Consider the following 19,639-nt stretch of genomic DNA (forward strand, 5'->3'; position numbering starts at 1 on the left):
CTTCATGTTGGAGTATGCCCGCTCTACCCCCTTGGCCACTCGCGCCCTTTCAGCTCAGACTTTTTAAACATGCTTTTGTAAACACCTTGTGTTGTTGAATTTACTTCTATAAGTTACATAAAGTGCCTTTCTATACTCGTGTTCTTTTTAGATTTTTTATTGAAGTGATACTCCAAAAACTGGTATGCCTCTTAATTTATTTTTATTTTAATTCATTTGATAAAACCCAATCCACTATTTTGTGTATTTGCTTTTTCACTGCTGCTTGACAGATTCTGTATTCCTCTGCTTTCACTGAGGTCAGTCAGCTGAGTTTCTGGTCTGAGTAACATTCACACACTCGCTGTGCTTTAAACACAACTTGAATAAAACGGTTTAACAAACTGAAGTGATTCTGAGCTGTGATCAAACGGTTCTGTCCCTGACTGAAGCTTCTCACAGATGTGATGAGAAAACAAAGAACAGACTAGCTTTCTCTGCTCAGAGCCGCTTCACATCAAACTGTAGATACACAGGCAGCAGGTGATGTGATAGCATAATTGTTATAAGGATCAACTCAAATGTGATGGTTCACTTTAAAAACTCTTCAAAAGAGTGGCTTCATGCAGACAGGTCACTTTCACTCAGTGATGTCATAACAGCACTGAGGTCTGCTTCACATTCTGCTCATCTCTGAAATCTGCATGTCATCCTGTTCCCTTAAAAAGTTCAGTGTGTAAGATATGTATTGGCAAAAATGTAATATAAAATAATCTTAGTGATGTTTTCATTAGTGTCTTTCACCTAAATTGTACAAACAGTTTTCGTTACCCTAGAAAAGGACCTTTATATTTAATACTTTATCAAGAGTAGGTCCTCTCTGCAGAGATCGCCATGTTTTACAGGTTCTCTTTCATGTTTGGAAAGGGTGAGGGGTATTCAGCTGCAATATGTAACTTCACCACTAGATATCACTGAAATGTACACATTGACCTTTAAATAATAACTTTATTTATAGAGAACTTACAACAGAATGAATTGGTTAAAATACTGAGGTACATAAATAGATAAGACAAATAATAGCTGGCACCCTAAGTAACTCATTAAGACTCTTACTGAGAAAAGTAATGTCTGAGATGTCCCAGACAATTCAGTCCAGATCCTTGAGGCCCTGATGTATAACACTTTGCCTCTTGAGTTTTCAGTCCAGATTCAGGAAGTCACATTACAACCTCGTCTGAAGATCACAAGCTATCCAAAGGTAAACAGAGAATACTACAAATAAATCTGAGATGCAGCTTGGACCAGGCCATGAAGTCTGAAGTGATTTTTGTACAAAATGCAACCATGTATTACCTCAGGGCGTGATGTAATAAAAGCATGTATATTCCTTTCTGAATCTCCGAAATGGATTGGATAATGATCCTGAGTTGGAAAAAAAACAAATTGGACGAGCAAAAACATTACAGGTTACCATGTAATGTTGAATCCATCAGAAATTCTAATTAAATGACCAGAATCATGATTGATTCATCAACTTTATTAAGAGAAACGTAAAGTGTAAAACACAGCGTTGAAATGTAAACACTTCATTGAAATATAAAGCTCCAGAAAATACATAAAGCTTTGATTGTTTCAAATATACAATCAATGTACAAGTACAGAGACACTGTCTGGATCACAGGCGGAAGCGATCAGAGAAGTTTGGACTGTGTGGGACCGTGAGAGGAACGTCACTCTTCTTAACCAGAAGAGGTTTGAAGTGTTTGACGGGCTGAGCCTTGTGAACCTGCAGAGGAAGAGTGTCACACACACACAGATCATTTGATACAGCCCATAGAAGTTATTTTGTAAAAACACATCATTCAAACTGCTAATCGTTTTAATGCCGAGGCTCATCCATGCAACTGATTTTTAAAACATGTTGAATCTATAAACAAACTAGGGCTACGTTGTAGCAGTTACGGGCCAGAGCACAGGCAATTTCAAGCCTGTTGCGGTTAGTGAAGAGTGATCGATGACCAAGCGCTCGTCTCCGCGTTGCATGCGTTTTGCATACTTCGGCAAGGATAAACGCTTCCCTTCCTGTAGCCAGCAGGTGGCACTGTAATTGTAAGTCATGATGTCTTTGTAGATGTCATCAGGTCGCAACTCTTGTCTTACATGTCGTGTCATGTCATGTTACAGTTTGGACTTGATTGAACCAAATATGCCTGAGATACAGAAGCTCCTGTTTTGATGGCCTCTCATCTCATCTCATCGTCATCCGCTTATCCGGGGTCGGGTCGCGGGGGGAGCAGCTCAAGCAGGGGGCCCCAGACTTCCCTTTCCCGGGCCACATTGACCAGCTCTGACGGGGGGATCCCGAGGCGTTCCCAGGCCAGTGTTGAGATATAATCTCTCCACCTAGTCCTGGGTCTTCCCCGAGGTCTCCTCCCCACTGGACGTGCCTGAAACACCTCCCAAGGGAGGCGCCCAGTGGGCATCCTTACCAGATGCCCGAACCACCTCAGCTGACTCCTTTCTAAGTAAAGGAGCAGCGGCTCTAATCCGAGTCCCTCACGGATGACTGAGCTTCTCACCCTATCCCTAAGGGAGACGCCAGCCACCCTTCTGAGAAAACTCATCTCGGCCGCTTGTACCCGCGATCTCGTCCTTTCGGTCATCACCCAGCCCTCATGACCATAGGTGAGGATAGGAACGAAGATCGACCGGTAGATCGAGAGCTTTGCCTTGCGGCTCAGCTCTCTTTTCGTTACAACGGTGCGGTAAAGCGAACGCAATACCGCCCCCGCTGCTCCGATTCTCCGGCCAATCTCACGCTCCATAGTACCCTCACTCGCGAACAAGACCCCGAGGTACTTGAACTCCTTCACTTGGGCTAAGGACTCATTTCCTACCCGGAGTAAGCAATCCATCGGTTTCCTGCTAAGAGTCATGGCCTCAGATTTAGCGGTGCTGATCCTCATCCCAGCCGCTTCACACTCGGCCGCCAGCCGATCCAGTGAGTGCTGAAGGTCACAAGCCGATGATCCAATGAGGACCACATCATCCGCAAAAAGCAGTGACGAGATCCTCAGACCACCGAACTGCAACCCCTCCCCACCACGACTACGCCTCGATATCCTGTCCATGTATATCACAAACAGGATTGGTGACAAGGCGCAGCCCTGGCGGAGACCAGCACCCACTGAGAACGAAACTGACTGGCTGCCGAGGACCCGAACACAGCTCTCGCTTTGGGAGTACAGAGATTGGATGGCCCTGAGGAGAGACCCCCTTACCCCATACTCCCGCAGCACCTCCCACAGTTTCTCCCGGGGGACCCGGTCATACGCCTTCTCCAGATCCACAAAACACAAGTGGACCGGATGGGCATACTCCCAGGCCCCCTCCAGGATCCTTGCGAGAGTGAAGAGCTGGTCCGTAGTTCCACGTCCGGGGCGAAAACCGCATTGTTCCTCTTCAATCTGAGGTTCGACGATCGGCCGAACCCTCCTTTCCAGCACCTTGGAGTAGACTTTACCAGGGAGGCTGAGGAGTGTGATACCCCGATAATTGGTACACACTCTCTGGTCCCCCTTTTTGAACAGGGGAACCACCACCCCGGTTTGCCACTCCTTTGGCACTGTACCCGACTCCCACGCGATGTTGAATAGGCGTGTCAACCATGACAGCCCCTCAACACCCAGAGCCTTTAGCATTTCTGGCTGGATCTCATCAATCCCTGGGGCTTTGCCACTGCGGAGATGTTTGACTACCTCAGTGACCTCCACCAGGGAAATTGACGACGAAACACCATCAACCTCGAGCTCTGCCTCCAACATAGAGGGCGTGTTATTCGGATTCAGGAGTTCCTCAAAGTGTTCCTTCCAACGTCCGACGACCTCCTCAGTTGAGGTCAACAGAGTCCCATCCTTACTGTACACAGCTTGGATGGTTCCCCGTTTCCCCCTCCTGAGGTGCCGGATAGTCTTCCAGAAACACTTTGGTGCCGACCGAAAGTCCTTCTCCATGACCTCTCCGAACTTCTCCCACACCCGCTGCTTAGCCTCCGACACGGCAGCAGCTGCAGCCCTTCGGGCCTGTCGGTACCCTGCAACCGAGTCAGGAGTCCTCCAGGATATCATATCCCGGAAGGCCTCCTTCTTCAATCGGACGGCTTCCCTGACCACCGGTGTCCACCACGGTGTCCGAGGGTTACCGCCCCTTGAGGAACCTAAGACCCTGAGGCCACAGCTAGCCGCCGCAGCTTCAGCAATGGAGGCTTTGAACACTGCCCACTCCGGCTCAATGTCCCCAACCTCCACAGGAATGCCAGAAAAACTCCGCCGGAGGTGTGAGTTGAAGATACCTAGGACGGGGGCCTCCTCCAGACGTTCCCAGTTCACCCGCACTACTCGTTTGGGCTTACCAGGTCTATCCGGAAATTTCCCCCATTCCCTGATCCAACTCACAACCAGATGGTGGTCGGTTGACAGTTCCGCCCCTCTCTTTACCCGAGTGTCCAAAACATGCGGCCTCAGATCAGATGACACGATCACAAAATCGATCATTGATCTTCGGCCTAGGGTACTCTGGTACCAGGTACACTTATGAGCACCCTTATGTTCGAACATGGTGTTTGTTATGGATAATCCATGACTAGCACAGAAGTCCAATAACAAACGACCGCTCGGGTTCAGATCAGGGAGGCCGTTCCTCCCCACCACGCCTCTCCAGGTATCTCCATCGTTGCCCACGTGGGCGTTGAAGTCACCCAGCAGAACTACGGAGTCCCCTACTGGAGCCCCATGCAGGACTCCATTCAGGGTCTCCAAGAAAGCCGAGTACTCTGAGCTGCTGTTTGGTGCATACGCACAAACAACAGTCAGAGTTTTCCCCCCTACAACCCTTAGGCGCAGGGAGGCGACCCTCTCGTCTACCGGGGTAAACTCCAACACCGCGGCGCTCAGCCGGGGATTTATGAGTATCCCCACACCCGCCCGGCGCCTCACGCCCCTGGCAACTCCGGAGAAGAATAGAGTCCAACCCTTATCCAGGAGTACGGTACCAGAGCCGAGACTGTGCGTGGAGGTAAGCCCCACCAGATCTAACTGGTAGCGCTCCACCTCCCTCACAAGCTCCGGCTCCTTTCCCCACAGCGAGGTGACGTTCCACGTCCCCAGAGCCAGCTTCTGCCGCCCGGGTCTGGTCCGTCGAGACCCCTGACCTTCGCTGCCACCCATGTGGCTGCGCACCCGACCCCAACGGGTCTTCCCACAGGTGGTGGGCCCATGAGATGAAGAGAGGGGGGGTGCCACGTAGTTTCTTCGGGCTGTGCCCGACCGGGCTCCGTGGCAAACCCGGCCACCAGGCGCTCGCCATCGAGCCCTCCGTCTGGGCCTAGCTCCAGACGGGGGCCCCGGGCTTCCTCCGGGCCGGGTCACATCTCCTCTTCCGTCGATATTCATTGAGGCTTTTTTGAACCTTTTTTGAACCATTCTTAGTCTGGCCCCTCACCTGAGACCACTCTGCCATGAGAGACCCTACCAGGAGCACAAGGCTCCAGACAACACAGCCCTCAGGTTCACAGGGACACGCAAACCTCTCCACCACGATAAGGTGACGGTTCCAGGAGAGGTGTTTTGATGGCGCGTCATCAAAATGCTACGCCACGGTCACACCGTGTGGCTAAATCAAATATACCCAGTCAGTTTATTTCTCCATCTTGTTGAGATGACATTCACAGAGGTTGAAGTTGATCTGATGAAAGCCCAAGGACAAGTTAAGAGTAAACTTGTAGAAAATGGCCAAAATGGCCATCAAATCCAAAAATGGTGGGCTTCCGGTTTGGTCCAGCATATATATCCAATAGATGTATTTCTTTGTCATGAAAAGAGACATGTCCCTATCGATTTTTGTAGATGTCGGCCAATCGTAGTGCTGGGGCTGCCTTTTCGGGGGCGCTAGTCATTTATTTTGCCACACCCATTTCTGAAAACTATCTGAATGTCTGCAGCGGGGGGCTGTTGTCACATAAATGTAGTTTTAGGGAGATAGACTCATGAACATGGTAGTTACAGAGATTTCGTGTGTCACGGCGAGTTGCTGAACTTTGATGCCACGGCACTAATATGGCGTTTGAAAGAAAGTCCCAGTAATCTTATGCCTACATTATCAATGTCTTGAGCCATTAGACAGTTTGACATGGTTGCGAAAAGTGGATGAGGAGGAATACATCCAGGTGTAAGAAGTTCCAAACACAAGACATTTCCTGTTTCCACCAGGGGGCGCTGTGATAATAAGTCATGATTTCTGTGTAAATGTCATCAGGTTGTGACTCTTGTCTTACAGTGCCTTGCATAAGTATTCACCCCCTTTGGACTTTTCTACATTTTGTCATGGTATAACCACAGATTAAAATTTATTTCATCGTGAGTTTATGTAATGGACCAACACAAAATAGTGCATCATTTGGAAGTGGGGGGAAATATTACACAATTATTTACAAATAAAAATCTGAAAAGTGTTGAGTGCATATGTATTCACCCCCTTTACTGTGAAACCCCTAACAAAGATGTGGTGCGACCAATTGCATTCACAAGTCACATTTGCAAGTCACATAATTAGTGAATAGGGTCCACCTGTCTGCAATTTAATCTCAGTATAAATACACCTGTTCTGTGACGGACTCAGAGTTTGTTGGAGATCAATACTGAACAAACAGCATCATGAAGACCAAGGAGCTCACCAAACAGGTCAGGGATAAAGTTGTGGAGAAATATGAAGCAGGGTTAGGTTATAAAAAAATATCCAGAGCTTTGAACATCTCTCTGAGCACCTTAAAATCCATCATAAGAAAATGGAAAGAATATGGCACAACCGCAAACCTACCAAGAGGAGGCCGTCCACCCAAACTGAAGAGTCGGACAAGGAGAAAATTAATCAGAGAAGCAACCAGGAGGCCCATGGTTACTCTGGAGGAGTTGCAGAGATCCACAGCTGAGGTGGGAGAATCTGTCCACAGGACAACTATTAGTCGTCTACTCCACAAATCTGGCCTTTATGGAAGAGTGGCAAGAAGAAAGCCATTGTTGAAAGGGATCCATAAAAAATCCCGTTTGGAGTTTGCCAGAAGCCATGTGGGAGACACAGCAAACATGTGGAAGAAGGTGCTCTGGTCAGATGAGACCAAAATTGAACTTTTTGGCCTCAATGCAAAACGCTATGTGTGGCGAAAACCCAACACTGCCCATCACCCTGAGCACACCATCCCAACAGTGAAACATGGTGGTGGTAGCATCATGCTGTGGGGATGCTTCTCTTCAGCAGGTACAGGGAAACTGGTCAGAATAGAGGGAAAGATGGATGGAGCCAAATAGAGGGAAATCCTTGAAGAATATCTGATGCAGTCTGCAAAAGACTTGAGACTGGGGCGGAGGTTCATCTTCCAGCAGGACAATGACCCTAAACATACAGCCAGAGCTACAAAGGAATGGTTTGGATTAAAGAATGTTAATGTCTTAAAATGGCCCAGTCAAAGCCCAGACCTCAATCCAATAGAGAATCTATGGCCAGACTTGAAGATTGCGGTTCACAGATGGTCTCCATCCAATCTGACTGAGCTTCATCTTTTTTGCCAAGAAGAATGGACAAACCTTTCCATCTCTAGATGTGCAAAGCTGGTAGAGACATACCCCAAAAGACTTGCAGCTGTAATTGCAGCGAAAGGGGGTTCTACCAAGTATTGACACAGGGGGGTGAATACTTATGCACCCAACAGATGTCAACTTTTTTGTTCTCATTATTGTTTGTGTCACAATAACATTTATTTTGCACCTCCAAAGTACTATGCATGTTTTGTTGATCAAACGGGAAAAAGTTTATTTAAGTCTATTTGAATTCCAGTTAGTAACAGTACATAATGGGAAAAAGTCCAAGGGGGGTGAATACTTATGCAAGGCACTGTATGTGAAATGCAATACAACAGGAATGTGTGAGGCACTTGCCAAGTTCCCCAAGGAACTAGTGAACATTCTTGAATTTTAAAGAGTGGTTAATATATCACTTTGCATTTAAGAGATTTAAAGGATCAGTGTTTAGTATTTAGTGACATCTAGTGGTGAAGTTGCATGTTGCAGCTGAATACCCCTCACACGCCCCTTCCAAACATGAAAGGGAACCTGTGTTAGCCTTCAGTTGTCCGAAAAACTCAAAAGATGTTTAATTTGTCCAGTTTGGACAACTGCAAAAAAACATGGTGCCTCCATATAGAGGACCCGCTCAGGATGTAAGTATTGAAATATAAGGGTCCCATTATAGGGTAAAAAAAAAAAAAAACATTTGTACAATACAGGCAAAACACACAAATGAAAACATCACTAAGATTATTTTATATTAAATTTCAGCCAATAGATCCCTTTCACCTAAACCTTACACACAGGAACTTCAAATAGGGATTAAATTGTGTCTATTTCAGTCATTGTAGAGCATGTGAAAACTGCTGCACTTCTGTCAGTCCTGGGAGAGGGATCCTCACATATGACCCTATGAGATTTTACGTCGTCTCGCCCCCCCCCCCCGCCCCAATAGGTGTTTTGGGGTAATTTTCCTTACTATATATATTTGTGACTATGGGCTATACAAATAACATTGGATTCCGATTGATTAAAAAATATTAAATAATTCATCTGTCATCAAAACAAATTTGACCCCAAGAAATTGGAGAGGAACCGCCGCTGGTTGAAAGCTGAAGATGACAGGTATTATGCAGGCAATACACATGTTCACTAAACGTTACAAATTTTATTGACTTTTATAAAGACTTAATGTAGCAAGAACATTATATACAGCGTGTGGTTAAAATCTAAAGCTCAACAGGAAGAAGATAAAAAAACAAAATACGTTTCAACGGTTTTTCAAACATTTCCAACAGAAATAAGGTTTGATCACAGGCGGAACCGATCAGAAAACTTTGGAGTGTGAGGGACCGTGAGAGGAACGTCACTCTTCTTCACTTCTACAGGTTTGTAGTGTCTGATGGGCTGAGCCTTGCAAACCTGCAGAGGAGATACAGAGAGAGTGTCACACAAACAGCATCTGAGCCAGTCACAGTCGTAACACACTCAGTTTATAGAAATCCATGTTTTATATACAACATTCAAACTGCTAATTGGTTTCAATACCAAGGCTCATCAATAAAACTTTTATTCAGCAGTGATTTATCAACAAAGAAGAACGGTGTCACATTATGTAGATTATAGAATGAAATATAGCTCAAATTGTATTTTCTCTCATCTTCTCTCAATGAACGCTGTTGTGTTTGAAAGTGACCTGTTCTTGCCGCAGCCTGGTGATCTCCTCTTTTTGTCGCTGCTCCTCCTCTTGTCTCTGCTCCTCCTCCATGAGCTCCCTGAGAGCCTCCTTCTCGCTGACCAGTCGCTCGTACTCCTGGCGCTCCCTGGCACGTCGCTCTGTCGACAGCTCAAAATTCACCACAGCTGTGGAAGAGAGGGGGACTTAAGAGAGAAGTGACCGATAGTCAAGACGACAGGAGCACAGTGAGCTCACAATAGTGTAGGAGGCTCGGAGCAGGAGGCTGCTGCTGCTTCACCGTCACATACAATGTTCAATACCTGATCATGTGATCAAATTATAAATCAGGCCTTGAGCATGAATCTGCGATCAACAATATTTTCATAGAAAAACTGTTGAAAACGTCAAATTCATTTGGATTATAGTATATAACTTTTAATGTTTCCACTGATCAGAAAATAAAACTCACACTGATCAGTTGGAGTAAAAAAATACTGATTGTGATGAAGACACTGATGAAGAGTTAGGACTGAAGAGGCTGTGTCTTCAGTAAAGAACTGACTCAGCTCCTGTGAGACCATCACTCTACCTGATGGGAACAGAGTCCAGTGGAAACTCTACATGTAGCTTCATCAGGCTCTCATGAAGAGGAGAAAATTAAATGTCAGTCCTACCTGCTGTAGCTCGCTCTGGCTTTTTGGGCTGGAAAGGTTCTTTATGAATGACAGTGTTGGGCCTGGCTTTGAATGTTGCTGCTTCCTCCTGTTGCTTCTGCTCTCCTTTCACCTACGAGGCACAGAAATCATGTGTAAATGTGTGAAGAATAAAAGGTGCTTGTGTGCGTTCAGAGGCAGATCCATCATACCATCAGCTCCCAGCGACTGTTCTTCACAGAACCACGTTCATCGAGGAGAAGTCTGAAGGGTTCCGGCTTTGTGGCCTCCAGCTTCTTCTTTTCAGGGAGAATCACAGACTCAAAATCTGGCAGCGGCTGGGCCTTGAACTGGGGGACCTGAAAGGTTCAGAGGAAAGTAATTGAAAACTTCCTATAAAACATCCAGTATAAAGACACAGTGGCTGAGGAAGTGAGACTCACCTCTTCATTCTTCTTCTCCAGCCTCTTTTCTTTCATTGCCCTCCTCTCTCGCTCCCTCTCGTCAAAGGAGAAAGGACAGACCTCCACATGGTGGTGCTCTGGGAGCCGCGGCTGGAAGGGGAGGCCAAAGTAAGGCACTGGGAGGGCCTTGATTGGTGACGGCTGTTTTACCTACAAGATACCAAAGCAGGTTTGGGTAATTTACAGGAGTCTGAGCAGGGGGAGGAGTTTGTTACAGTTGGTGCTGCATACATTGATTAATATCAATTACTCTGATCAGTTTTCGATTTTAATTTTCATCTATAAAGAACAGAAAACACTGAAAATATGTTTTAAATGACAGAGCAGAATGTGATGGCGCTTTGTTCAACCACTTTTAAATTCAAGTCAGTAAAAGAAAAAAGCAGATGGAGAATTCTCCAGTTGGAGAGACCATTTATTAAATATGTACTTTCACATTTCTGAACCTAAACAGATTCAAACATCTACAATGTAATTGCCAAGTGCTGGGAATTACTACATGCAGCATAGTATCTGCAGACCTGTAGATTACAGTTTGATGCCATGGTTAAGGGTAAGTGGTCCTTATTGTGTCAGCGACCCAAGGGGTCATGATGAATGATTGGTTAATCCAAATCAGGTGTAGATTTAATCTCTATTCGTATTGATTGCAAGAGTGAATGCAATATATGACCTCTTTATCTGATGCGTCACATCAAGTCACAATAAAGTGACGCTTAATAAAAATGATTTGCTATGATTCTTTCCCAACGGGTGTTGAAACACTTAATCTTCAAATTTAATACCTACAAAGAAATATTGGACCATCATGCATTGAGCAGTTCTCTCCCTCCCTCCCACTCCATTTATCTTACTTAAAGCCCATTTTACCGCAAGTTGAAATGGTTCCTAAATGAAATGTCTGTAAAAGAAATTGGTCAAAATACCACAAGGATCATTTAAAACGGCACCCTTTTTACCCTGTCTAAAACAGCCCTCCTCAGATTGACCTGTTTTGAGTGACACACACCTTTTGTGGTGAAATGCACTTAAAACCCCGAGTATGAGTTTATTTTAAAGCGAGCGACAGAAGCTGCTGGTGACCGGCACTGGTTCGTATAGCTCGGGGTGCGTGGAGCAAATCTGTACGGGCCACAAAAGTTATAAGGCGCAGCTCTCTTCCCCCCCCCTCCTGCTCCTCGCCACCCGGGCATCGCAGGAGAGGCTGTCCGCTGAGCGAGCACCCAAGCACGGGTACAATGCAGCCGGAGACCGGGGGGGGGGGGGGGCTCCTGGAACACGTTCGGGTGCTATTTTCTAACAAAGCTCCACAAAAACAGCTGTTACACACGCACACCCGCGATCTTAGTGGTAATGGCGGATCCTGTGTCGCGTTGGCATCATATAATGGTGGTGGACCACGACCGAGGTCGGCGGCTGATGATGGATCCTAATAAGCGGCAGTGGACAATGACTGGACTATAGTGGATCTGATCAGGATGGCGGATCATTATCTTGCTGGCTGCTGACCATAGACTATGATTGCAGCAGGACTGCTTGACATATAGTATTGAAGTTATCCTTCAAAAATGTTTACCCTCATCAATGCTGCTAAAACCTTTATCTTGATGATGTTTTCCTACACTTGACATCTATTGCACTTCTGTCCGTCCTGGGAGAGGGATCCCTCACATGTGGCTCTGAGGTTTCTACGTATTTTTACCCTGTTAAAAGGGTTTTTAGTAGTTTTTCCTTACTCTTGTTGAGGGTTAAGGACAGAGGATGTCACACCATGTTAAAGCCCTATGAGACGAATTGTGATTTGTGAATATGGGCTATACAAATAAAATTTGATTGATTGAGCTTCAGTCCATTTCTTTCTGTGACCGGGATTTCTCAAAAGCTGATAACCAGATTGGCAGTTGTGTCTGGTTACTTGAGCTAAACTACATTTTATAGACATCTGAACTAGAATTATCACCCCTCAGATCACTTCTCCCAATTACATCTATATCTTTGTGGAAAGGCCTGGAATAGTTGACACATGCATGCTGAAAGATGTCATGCCCAACACATATGAACGATATTTGTCCTGGTTATTGTGGACATGTGAATATTCTTGATGAATATCCAGTAAAGTCAATAAATATTGAAGTTGCTTTCCATACAAGACAAACAAATGTGTCCTTACTTCCTCGACCTTGCGATCAACACGAACCCTCTTCTTCAGAGCAAAAGCTGGAGACTCTGGAACAGTTGGATGCAGAACTTTCCTTTCTGGCACTCCCTGTTGACAGGAGGAAATCGACTTGCGTTTATTTATGGGACGAACCTTAAAAGCTCCATGTTGTCAGTACAAGTTTAATGTGAAGCCTGTAGCTGAAATTGAAGTGTCAGCAGCAGGTTTCAAACTCACCACGACTCCTTCCAAGATCCTCTTGGGCAGAGGCTGGGATTTAAAGGTATGTGGCCTCTCTTCTTCCTCAGGATTCTTAGAAATCTGTCTCTCCTGGAGCCTTTTTTCAATCTGCAGCTCGAAGCCTTCCGGTACTGTGGGTTCCTTCACAGCTGGCTTCTTCAAATGCTCTGCACCTTCCAGCAGTTTCCTGTTTAGCTCCAGAGCCTTGAATTTAAACCTGGGATTAGAACATAAGATTAATTAATTAATGGCCCATGAAACTCAATGATGCATTTTCCAATTGATAAATTTGAAACACCATCAGCGTTAGACATTAAATAAAGCCTGAGCCCGTCAGACACTTTAAGACAGGGTGTCAGCTCAGTATTTGTAGCTTGAACTTTAATAGTTAAAAAGGACCCATCGTATGCCAATTTTACCACAGTTGATATGGTTCCTTAGGGTCTTAATGAAATGTCTAACATATTTTGGTCAAAATACCACAAGGATCAATAAAAACAGCACCCTTTTCACCTCGTCTAAAACAGCCCTCTTCAGATTGACCTGTTTTGAGTGGTGATGGTGGGGGGGTGGTCCAAGGCCATGTAGCGAGACTCCCTACATGGGCATGGTTGGAACATGATGTATTTTTCGGTCGTAATGGAATTCGACACCATCTAGCGTATCGTTTCTGACATAGAGGAACCATAACAAATCGCGTTTTTTTTCTAGAGTTTTTGGGACGATAGACATGCCAGATACCCAAATTAACGTGTAGAAGCACTACAAAAGTGGAATTTTCATAATATTTCCCATTTAACATTAGATTGCAGCCACACTTGTATGTTAAGGAGAAAGATTCATTTTTGTTTGGCTCATCACTCTGTAACCCCCCCCCCCCCAACCCCATAATATCTCTGCAAGGATGTGGCTACCTGCCAGGAGCTTTGTATTTATCTGCCTAACCTTGATGTCGTCATCATGCATGGACAAAACAGCGCCTATGTTTTAATACAAGCTAGGGTTCAGCGTGCATAGTTAGCGTCTGAGCAGCAGTGTCAAGTGAACAGTCAGTGCTTTAAGTGACAAGAGTAGTAAATGCGGGAAGTTGCCAGTAGAGTTGCACCTCGAGTCCAACCTCACATGTAAGGCAGCACGACATCAATTTTTAGCCATGTACTGAGATGATAAGTATCAGGCTGCGAGCGTGTTAAGCCTGCTCAGCCAGTGCAAGAACCTCCAGTAGAGCCAGAGACACCAGTTAAGGTGCTAAGCACTTCATGTACTTTAGTTTTCACATTTTGTCCTCACTGCTGTTCTGATGGAGTTTTCTCTTTCTGGAACAAGTTGTAGGATTTATGTCAGCAGCTCAAAATGTATTTTATGTTAATGAGTCATTCTGTGTCACTTTTCTTTTGCACCATCACAGATATTAATGAATGTTGTTCACGTTGATTTAGTCACATGAGAAAAATGGAACTTCATGCTTTTCCTTATTGAAAAGAAAATATGGGCCAACAACCCTTAATTTTTAATGGGGACTCTTAAGTTCTAGTAAGTCATAGCTCTCTTCAAACAGAAATGGTTCTCATATTGTTATAAAGCTCGTTTAAAATTCCATATTCATCTTAACAGTATTCTATCCCCAACATGAAATGAAACCATTGTTGAATTGCAATAAATTGATATGGGCAAATAAGATGACAACGATTCATTCACAGCAGGCAACATTTACAGTTTTAACACTGTTTGCTCATAATATGAACTTGACCAAGACCCTCTGGAGGAGAAAGTGGAGGGAGTAATAAATGACTGAGCCATGGCTCTTTGATCCATCTAAAACAATACATCTTTCCATACAGTTCCCGCATCTTTTTACATGCTTTCACAGGTTGCCACGTTTCCTATGCCATTTTCAGACATCACCTGCGGATTTAGTCGGGAGAGATGGGTCCGGACTTTAGCCGCAGGTTTTTTTTTCACATATGCAAAACACAGCTGGAGGTTCATAACAGCAAGAAATCCTGCACATTATTTAGGCGCAAACTCTCTAGACCTTTTCATTGGTGTCTTCTATGTTCATGACACCCCTTTTTCACTGAGCCATATTTGTTTTCGTTGTTAGAGTCAACATTACCTACCTACCACCCCCCCCACTCACTCGCTGTGAATCCAGCAGGGGTTCTCACATTAAATTCACCTGATTTTCCTCAGACTTAAAATCTGGGGGCCAGGTTGAGAAAGATTGACCTTTGCGTTCAAACACGGCCATATTCAGGAGAACTTGTGGAGACTCTCTGGAGTTGAATTCATGTCGGAAGCAGCTCTAGTGTGACTTCTCGCATTTAGTGCACATTTGGTTGAAGGGTCCAGAGAGCAGGTATAACCACCAGTTTAAGAAAGTGACAAAGACGTTATGGTGTGATGAAGAACAGGCTCTTACTTGTGAAGTTGGTCCACCTCTTCAGCCTCCAACTCAGCACTGCTCTTCACAGTAGTGGGCCGGCTCCTCTGGCGGGTCATCAGGTGTGGGGTATGAGGTTGGGTGAGCTTCAGCTGGTCGCCCTTCACTGGATGTGGCCCCCTCTCTTGACTCTGGCGACTACGCAGATGGTAGCGGTCAGGGGTTCGTTTTTGGTACTGCTCAATCTGCTGAGCCATGGGAACATAGGCACCTGACCCCTCCACCTTTCTCTTGTTGCCTGTCGACAGGTTGAAGGGTTGGGGTATAGTGGCACCTTTCATGGCCTTTACCTTAAAAAAAAAAATGTTTCAAATAAAGTTTAAAGTGGTTTGAAGAGCTTTTATTATATCCATTTGTTTACTTTTAAACGATCATATTACTGCTCAATAAAGACATTAGAACTGAACTCTAGGTCTATAGAGACAGGATGAGCTGAAGACAATTAAGGCAACGAAATCTGAGTATATTCAGAATCTTGATCAGTTGGATTATAAGAACTTACTGGAGAGGAAGGTTTGCGAAGCTGACTGATGAAGTCCACTTCTTTATCTGCTGTACTGGATGAAGTAGTCGCCTTAATGCGGTTGTCTGTGGTGAAATTGAATTCTTTAGGCACAGTCGTGGACAGGGCCACCTTCTTTGGGGGTGGATCTGAAATAACAGAGACAAGTTTCAGTCAAGAAGCAAAGTGAATCTTGATTCCATTTAACAGTCATTTTCAAATGGTACAAACTAACAGCTAGTTAATCAGCACATTGAACTGAATTAACTGCAGCCATATAAAGTCAGTCACTAATATCCACTCACTGCCAGCCAGAGCAGCTTTGTAGCTGGCCTCGTTCTGTCTGAGGTGCAGAGCTACTTTCTTCTGGAGGATCTCGATGCGCTCCAGCTCCTGTTCTTCAGAGCTGCACAGCCTGTTTAAAAAAAACCTCTCAGTCTCATTTAAAGTAAAATCTCCACTTCTATACATTCAATACTATTAAGATACTTAAGATTGAGGACACTATCTCCTAGTTTTTTACAGACTTCTGTTTTGGAGTAGACAAAACCATCCCGACAGATTCTGCATGTACATAAAAAGGCAACCAGCCGATCCCTGGTATCCCGAGAATCTAGTTCAAACATAAATTGACTTGAGACCAAATCAACATGTTCAAAGGGCCCTGAAGTAACTGAGACCTATAGCAGGTGCATCAGTCCCTTCAGGATTTTTTTAAAATCACACAGTCTGAATATAATTCTTCTTACTCTGTCTTCCCAGTCTTAGGTGCAATTCTGGAATTCCTTTGTCCATTTCTGTGGAGGACACTACTGGATTTTCGAGCTGGTCTGGCAACAGGACTCCTAAAACAAACAGCCGCAGTAGAAAACATGAATGAAACACAACCAAAAAGGGGATACAAAGTGGGGAGCAGACAAGGCATCACAATCATTTGAACTACTAGTACTGAATCTATAAATGTCTTGGGATGAAAGGACAATCATGAAACTTACGGTTTGGATTTCTTTGATGGTGGTGCAGCCGACTGTGTAGGAGCTGAACCGGTTGTTGTCACTTTACGTTTTGAAATCCTAAAATGAGGGGGGGGGAATAAAAGATAAATTGAATTACATCAAAAGTTCAGCGTTGCTAACAACTTAATCTGAAGTCCCCAACCACCCGATTGTAAATTTACCGTTTCCCCTGACTGAGTGTCAACTTTAAACAAAGTAGAAACAAGCAGAACATTAACCTTTGGCCTCTGTGCACTTTGTCTCATGTTTAATTCAGTCTTGCCATTGGATGCTAATACAAATGTTTTATCGGTTTGCTCAAGAGCGTGCACGAATAAAGCTGCAGACTCCAGCACCAGTTTCATTTGTTGTACTGTGAAGCTTGTGGCAGCACACGTCGATCACACTGTACTGCATGTGTAGCCATCCCTAGAACTGCACCTGCTTGGCTGGGCAGGGGGTTGATTCGCCGTCCTCCTCTTTGGTCGGCCATTAGCATGAGTCGCAGTTCCAGCTCCCCAGGATGTGACAACGTTTGGGGGTGGAGATGTGGATGTGCCAGGACCTGGAACATTAATCAGTCCACATGGATTCACATTGACCAAGTCATGAGGTTACTGAATTACAGAAGACCAGAGGAACTCACACTAGGACCAAGCAATCTTTTAAAACCACCTTTAAGTAGCTTAACAGAAAATAAGGAGTGCATAATTTGTACTTGGTTATAATGCAAAGTTAACTAACCACTGTCTACATCCGTCTTGATTTGAGAAATCACGATGGCTTTGGGCAGGTTGGGTGTATTGCCTCTCATAATGGACCAGTCAGGTCTTAAAGGTGTAGTTAGGCCCCCGACCTGTTGTTCTGCATGAGAGACAGAGAAAGTAGATGTGAACATGTAGGTTAAAACACTTACATATTGGTTATTCTTTCATACAGACTGTTTGCACCCTCAGTTTCAGAGCCTGGGTGAGTAGTAACAAGAGAGAAACTGTCTGCACTAAGATTAAGTTGAGTGTTTGATTGTCCTCATTGTATTTTAGCAACATGTAGAACCAGGGTTGCTCATCAGGACTGGACACAGCTTCAGCGTTCAGCTGGTCAACGAAGGTCCAACAAGTGTTTACTACCGTCTGAGCAGGTCAATGTTAAACTGAAGTCACACTGAGACTCACCGAACCACTGATCATCACTGTCGTTATTCTCCAGCTCCTTCAAGTCGACGACGTGGGAGGGAGCATCGAACTCGTATCGTTCATCATAGCCACAGTCGCTTTCCGCCATTATTCAACACGAACCTTTAGAAAACATGCGACATTACAGTGAGTTAAACTGCCTCAACATGTGTTTAACCACTAGTTTACACACGATAACTATCTGTGCTGAGTTAAGAACAGGACCGAAGCGGAACAGATAACAGAGAACCTGGTTTATCTTTAAGAATGAAAAGGTTCGTAACATTCAGTCAGTGAATGTCTCCGGAGACAGTTTCTTCGTATGCGCTCTAGTCTCCGTTAGGTTCATGTTATGGAGGAAGCAAATGGCTAACGCTAGCTAAGCTTAAACATGAGCTGCTTCAGAAGAGTCAGGTCGTTAAATGAACCAAAGACTCACACACGTTCAGTATCGATTCAGTCATTTGATCAGAGATCAGCTTGAATTCACAGATTCTGATGTTTCACTGAATATGAAAGAAGAGTTGTAACTTACCGACACTCTTTTCTCTGTACGATCGGACTTGGAGCACTGCGCGGAGGGATGTGACGTTAGCTTTTAAATTGAAACTGACCAATAACTGACGTCCTGTTCATCAACTCGTCGCTCATTGGTTCATAAAAGCCAACTTCCGGTGACCTGGTCACGTGATTGCCGCGGCTTGTACACAGAAATGAGGACATTTTTTCCTCTTTTTATTGAAATACACATAAACAATGACAAAGACCATAAAGTTTAGACTAGATAACAGGTTTATGAAAGGGGATATTTGGACAAATATAAGAAACCAAACAAACACACACGCACGCACACACGCGCGCATACACACACACACACATAAACCAAAATTAAACACATTTTTTAAAGAAATTCTGCCACATGGTAGGAACCTTGTGTATTGTGTGTAAAGTTGGTCTCCTTGATCTTTGGAGAAATCGCCCATTTGACATATTTGATTAAAATCATGACAAAGGATGAGTTTCAAGACAGCCCTTATAAATGTGTTGTTAAAGTTTTAACATTTAGGTTACACTTATCAATCACTAAATTGGGCAATCCAGATTTACATTAGATTGCATTCAATTGTTTTGGATTAACTGAATAAGAGATAAGGGGATATCTTTACAAAGCTTATTCTTCTCTCTTTGGGTCCAGTTTAAGTTTTATGAAAAAAGACAAATTAACCTTCTCACACTTACTTATAGATTTCCTATTAGTTGAATTTCACAACCTATGATTATACTTCCGTGAAACCTGAACCAAACGAATCAGATCCTATTTTTTCCATGAAATGCAAAATGCAAAAGATGTTGAGGGTGTATTCAAAATAATGAAATATGATTGTGTGTCAATAAAAATTATTAAGCATATCGTGTATCTTAACATACTTTTTTTTGCTTCAAGTTTTTATGATGAAGCTGATTATGTTAAAATTAGATACACTGGCAGATTAAAGTTCATCTAGTCAGATATTCATTCTTATCAGTGATTCCCATCATATTACTCCTGCAGCTTCTCTGCATTGACTCCCTATTAAATTCAGAATAGAGATCCTGCTCCTCACACACAAAGCCCTTAACAATCAAGTCCCTTCATGTATGAAAGAGCTCAGAACACTGTGTTGTTCAAATAATATCTCATCAATACATGTTACTGACTGGACCCCTTCCCCGCCGTGGCGGTTTTGGGACTG

The 19,639-nt window shown here is 44.3% G+C and overlaps 1 protein-coding gene across 2 annotated transcripts; it reads right to left on the reverse strand.

Annotated features, from left to right (window-relative positions):
• Positions 1 to 1,567: 1,567 nt before the first annotated feature.
• Positions 1,568 to 18,546, reverse strand: LOC128443097 (targeting protein for Xklp2-B). Of its 2 annotated transcripts, none has more exons than XM_053425836.1 (16): positions 18,442 to 18,546; positions 17,907 to 18,029; positions 17,476 to 17,595; positions 17,173 to 17,296; positions 16,732 to 16,809; positions 16,486 to 16,581; positions 16,042 to 16,151; positions 15,737 to 15,885; positions 15,214 to 15,524; positions 12,789 to 13,008; positions 12,564 to 12,659; positions 10,373 to 10,543; positions 10,142 to 10,288; positions 9,951 to 10,062; positions 9,295 to 9,461; positions 1,568 to 1,768 (listed from the first exon to the last, which is right to left on the reverse strand). In XM_053425836.1, exons 2-16 carry the CDS (start codon positions 18,013 to 18,015, stop codon positions 1,658 to 1,660), a joined length of 2,121 nt encoding a protein of 706 aa, XP_053281811.1. In that variant the 5' UTR covers positions 18,016 to 18,029; positions 18,442 to 18,546; the 3' UTR covers positions 1,568 to 1,657. The 2 variants fall into 2 exon arrangements, with proteins under 2 accessions (XP_053281811.1, XP_053281812.1); XM_053425837.1 differs by lacking the exon at positions 1,568 to 1,768 and adding an exon at positions 8,161 to 9,020.
• Between the last annotated feature and the right edge of the window lie 1,093 nt (positions 18,547 to 19,639).

Source organism: Pleuronectes platessa, chromosome 6 (assembly GCF_947347685.1).
Source record: "Pleuronectes platessa chromosome 6, fPlePla1.1, whole genome shotgun sequence".
NCBI classification, from domain to species: Eukaryota; Metazoa; Chordata; class Actinopteri; order Pleuronectiformes; family Pleuronectidae; genus Pleuronectes; species Pleuronectes platessa.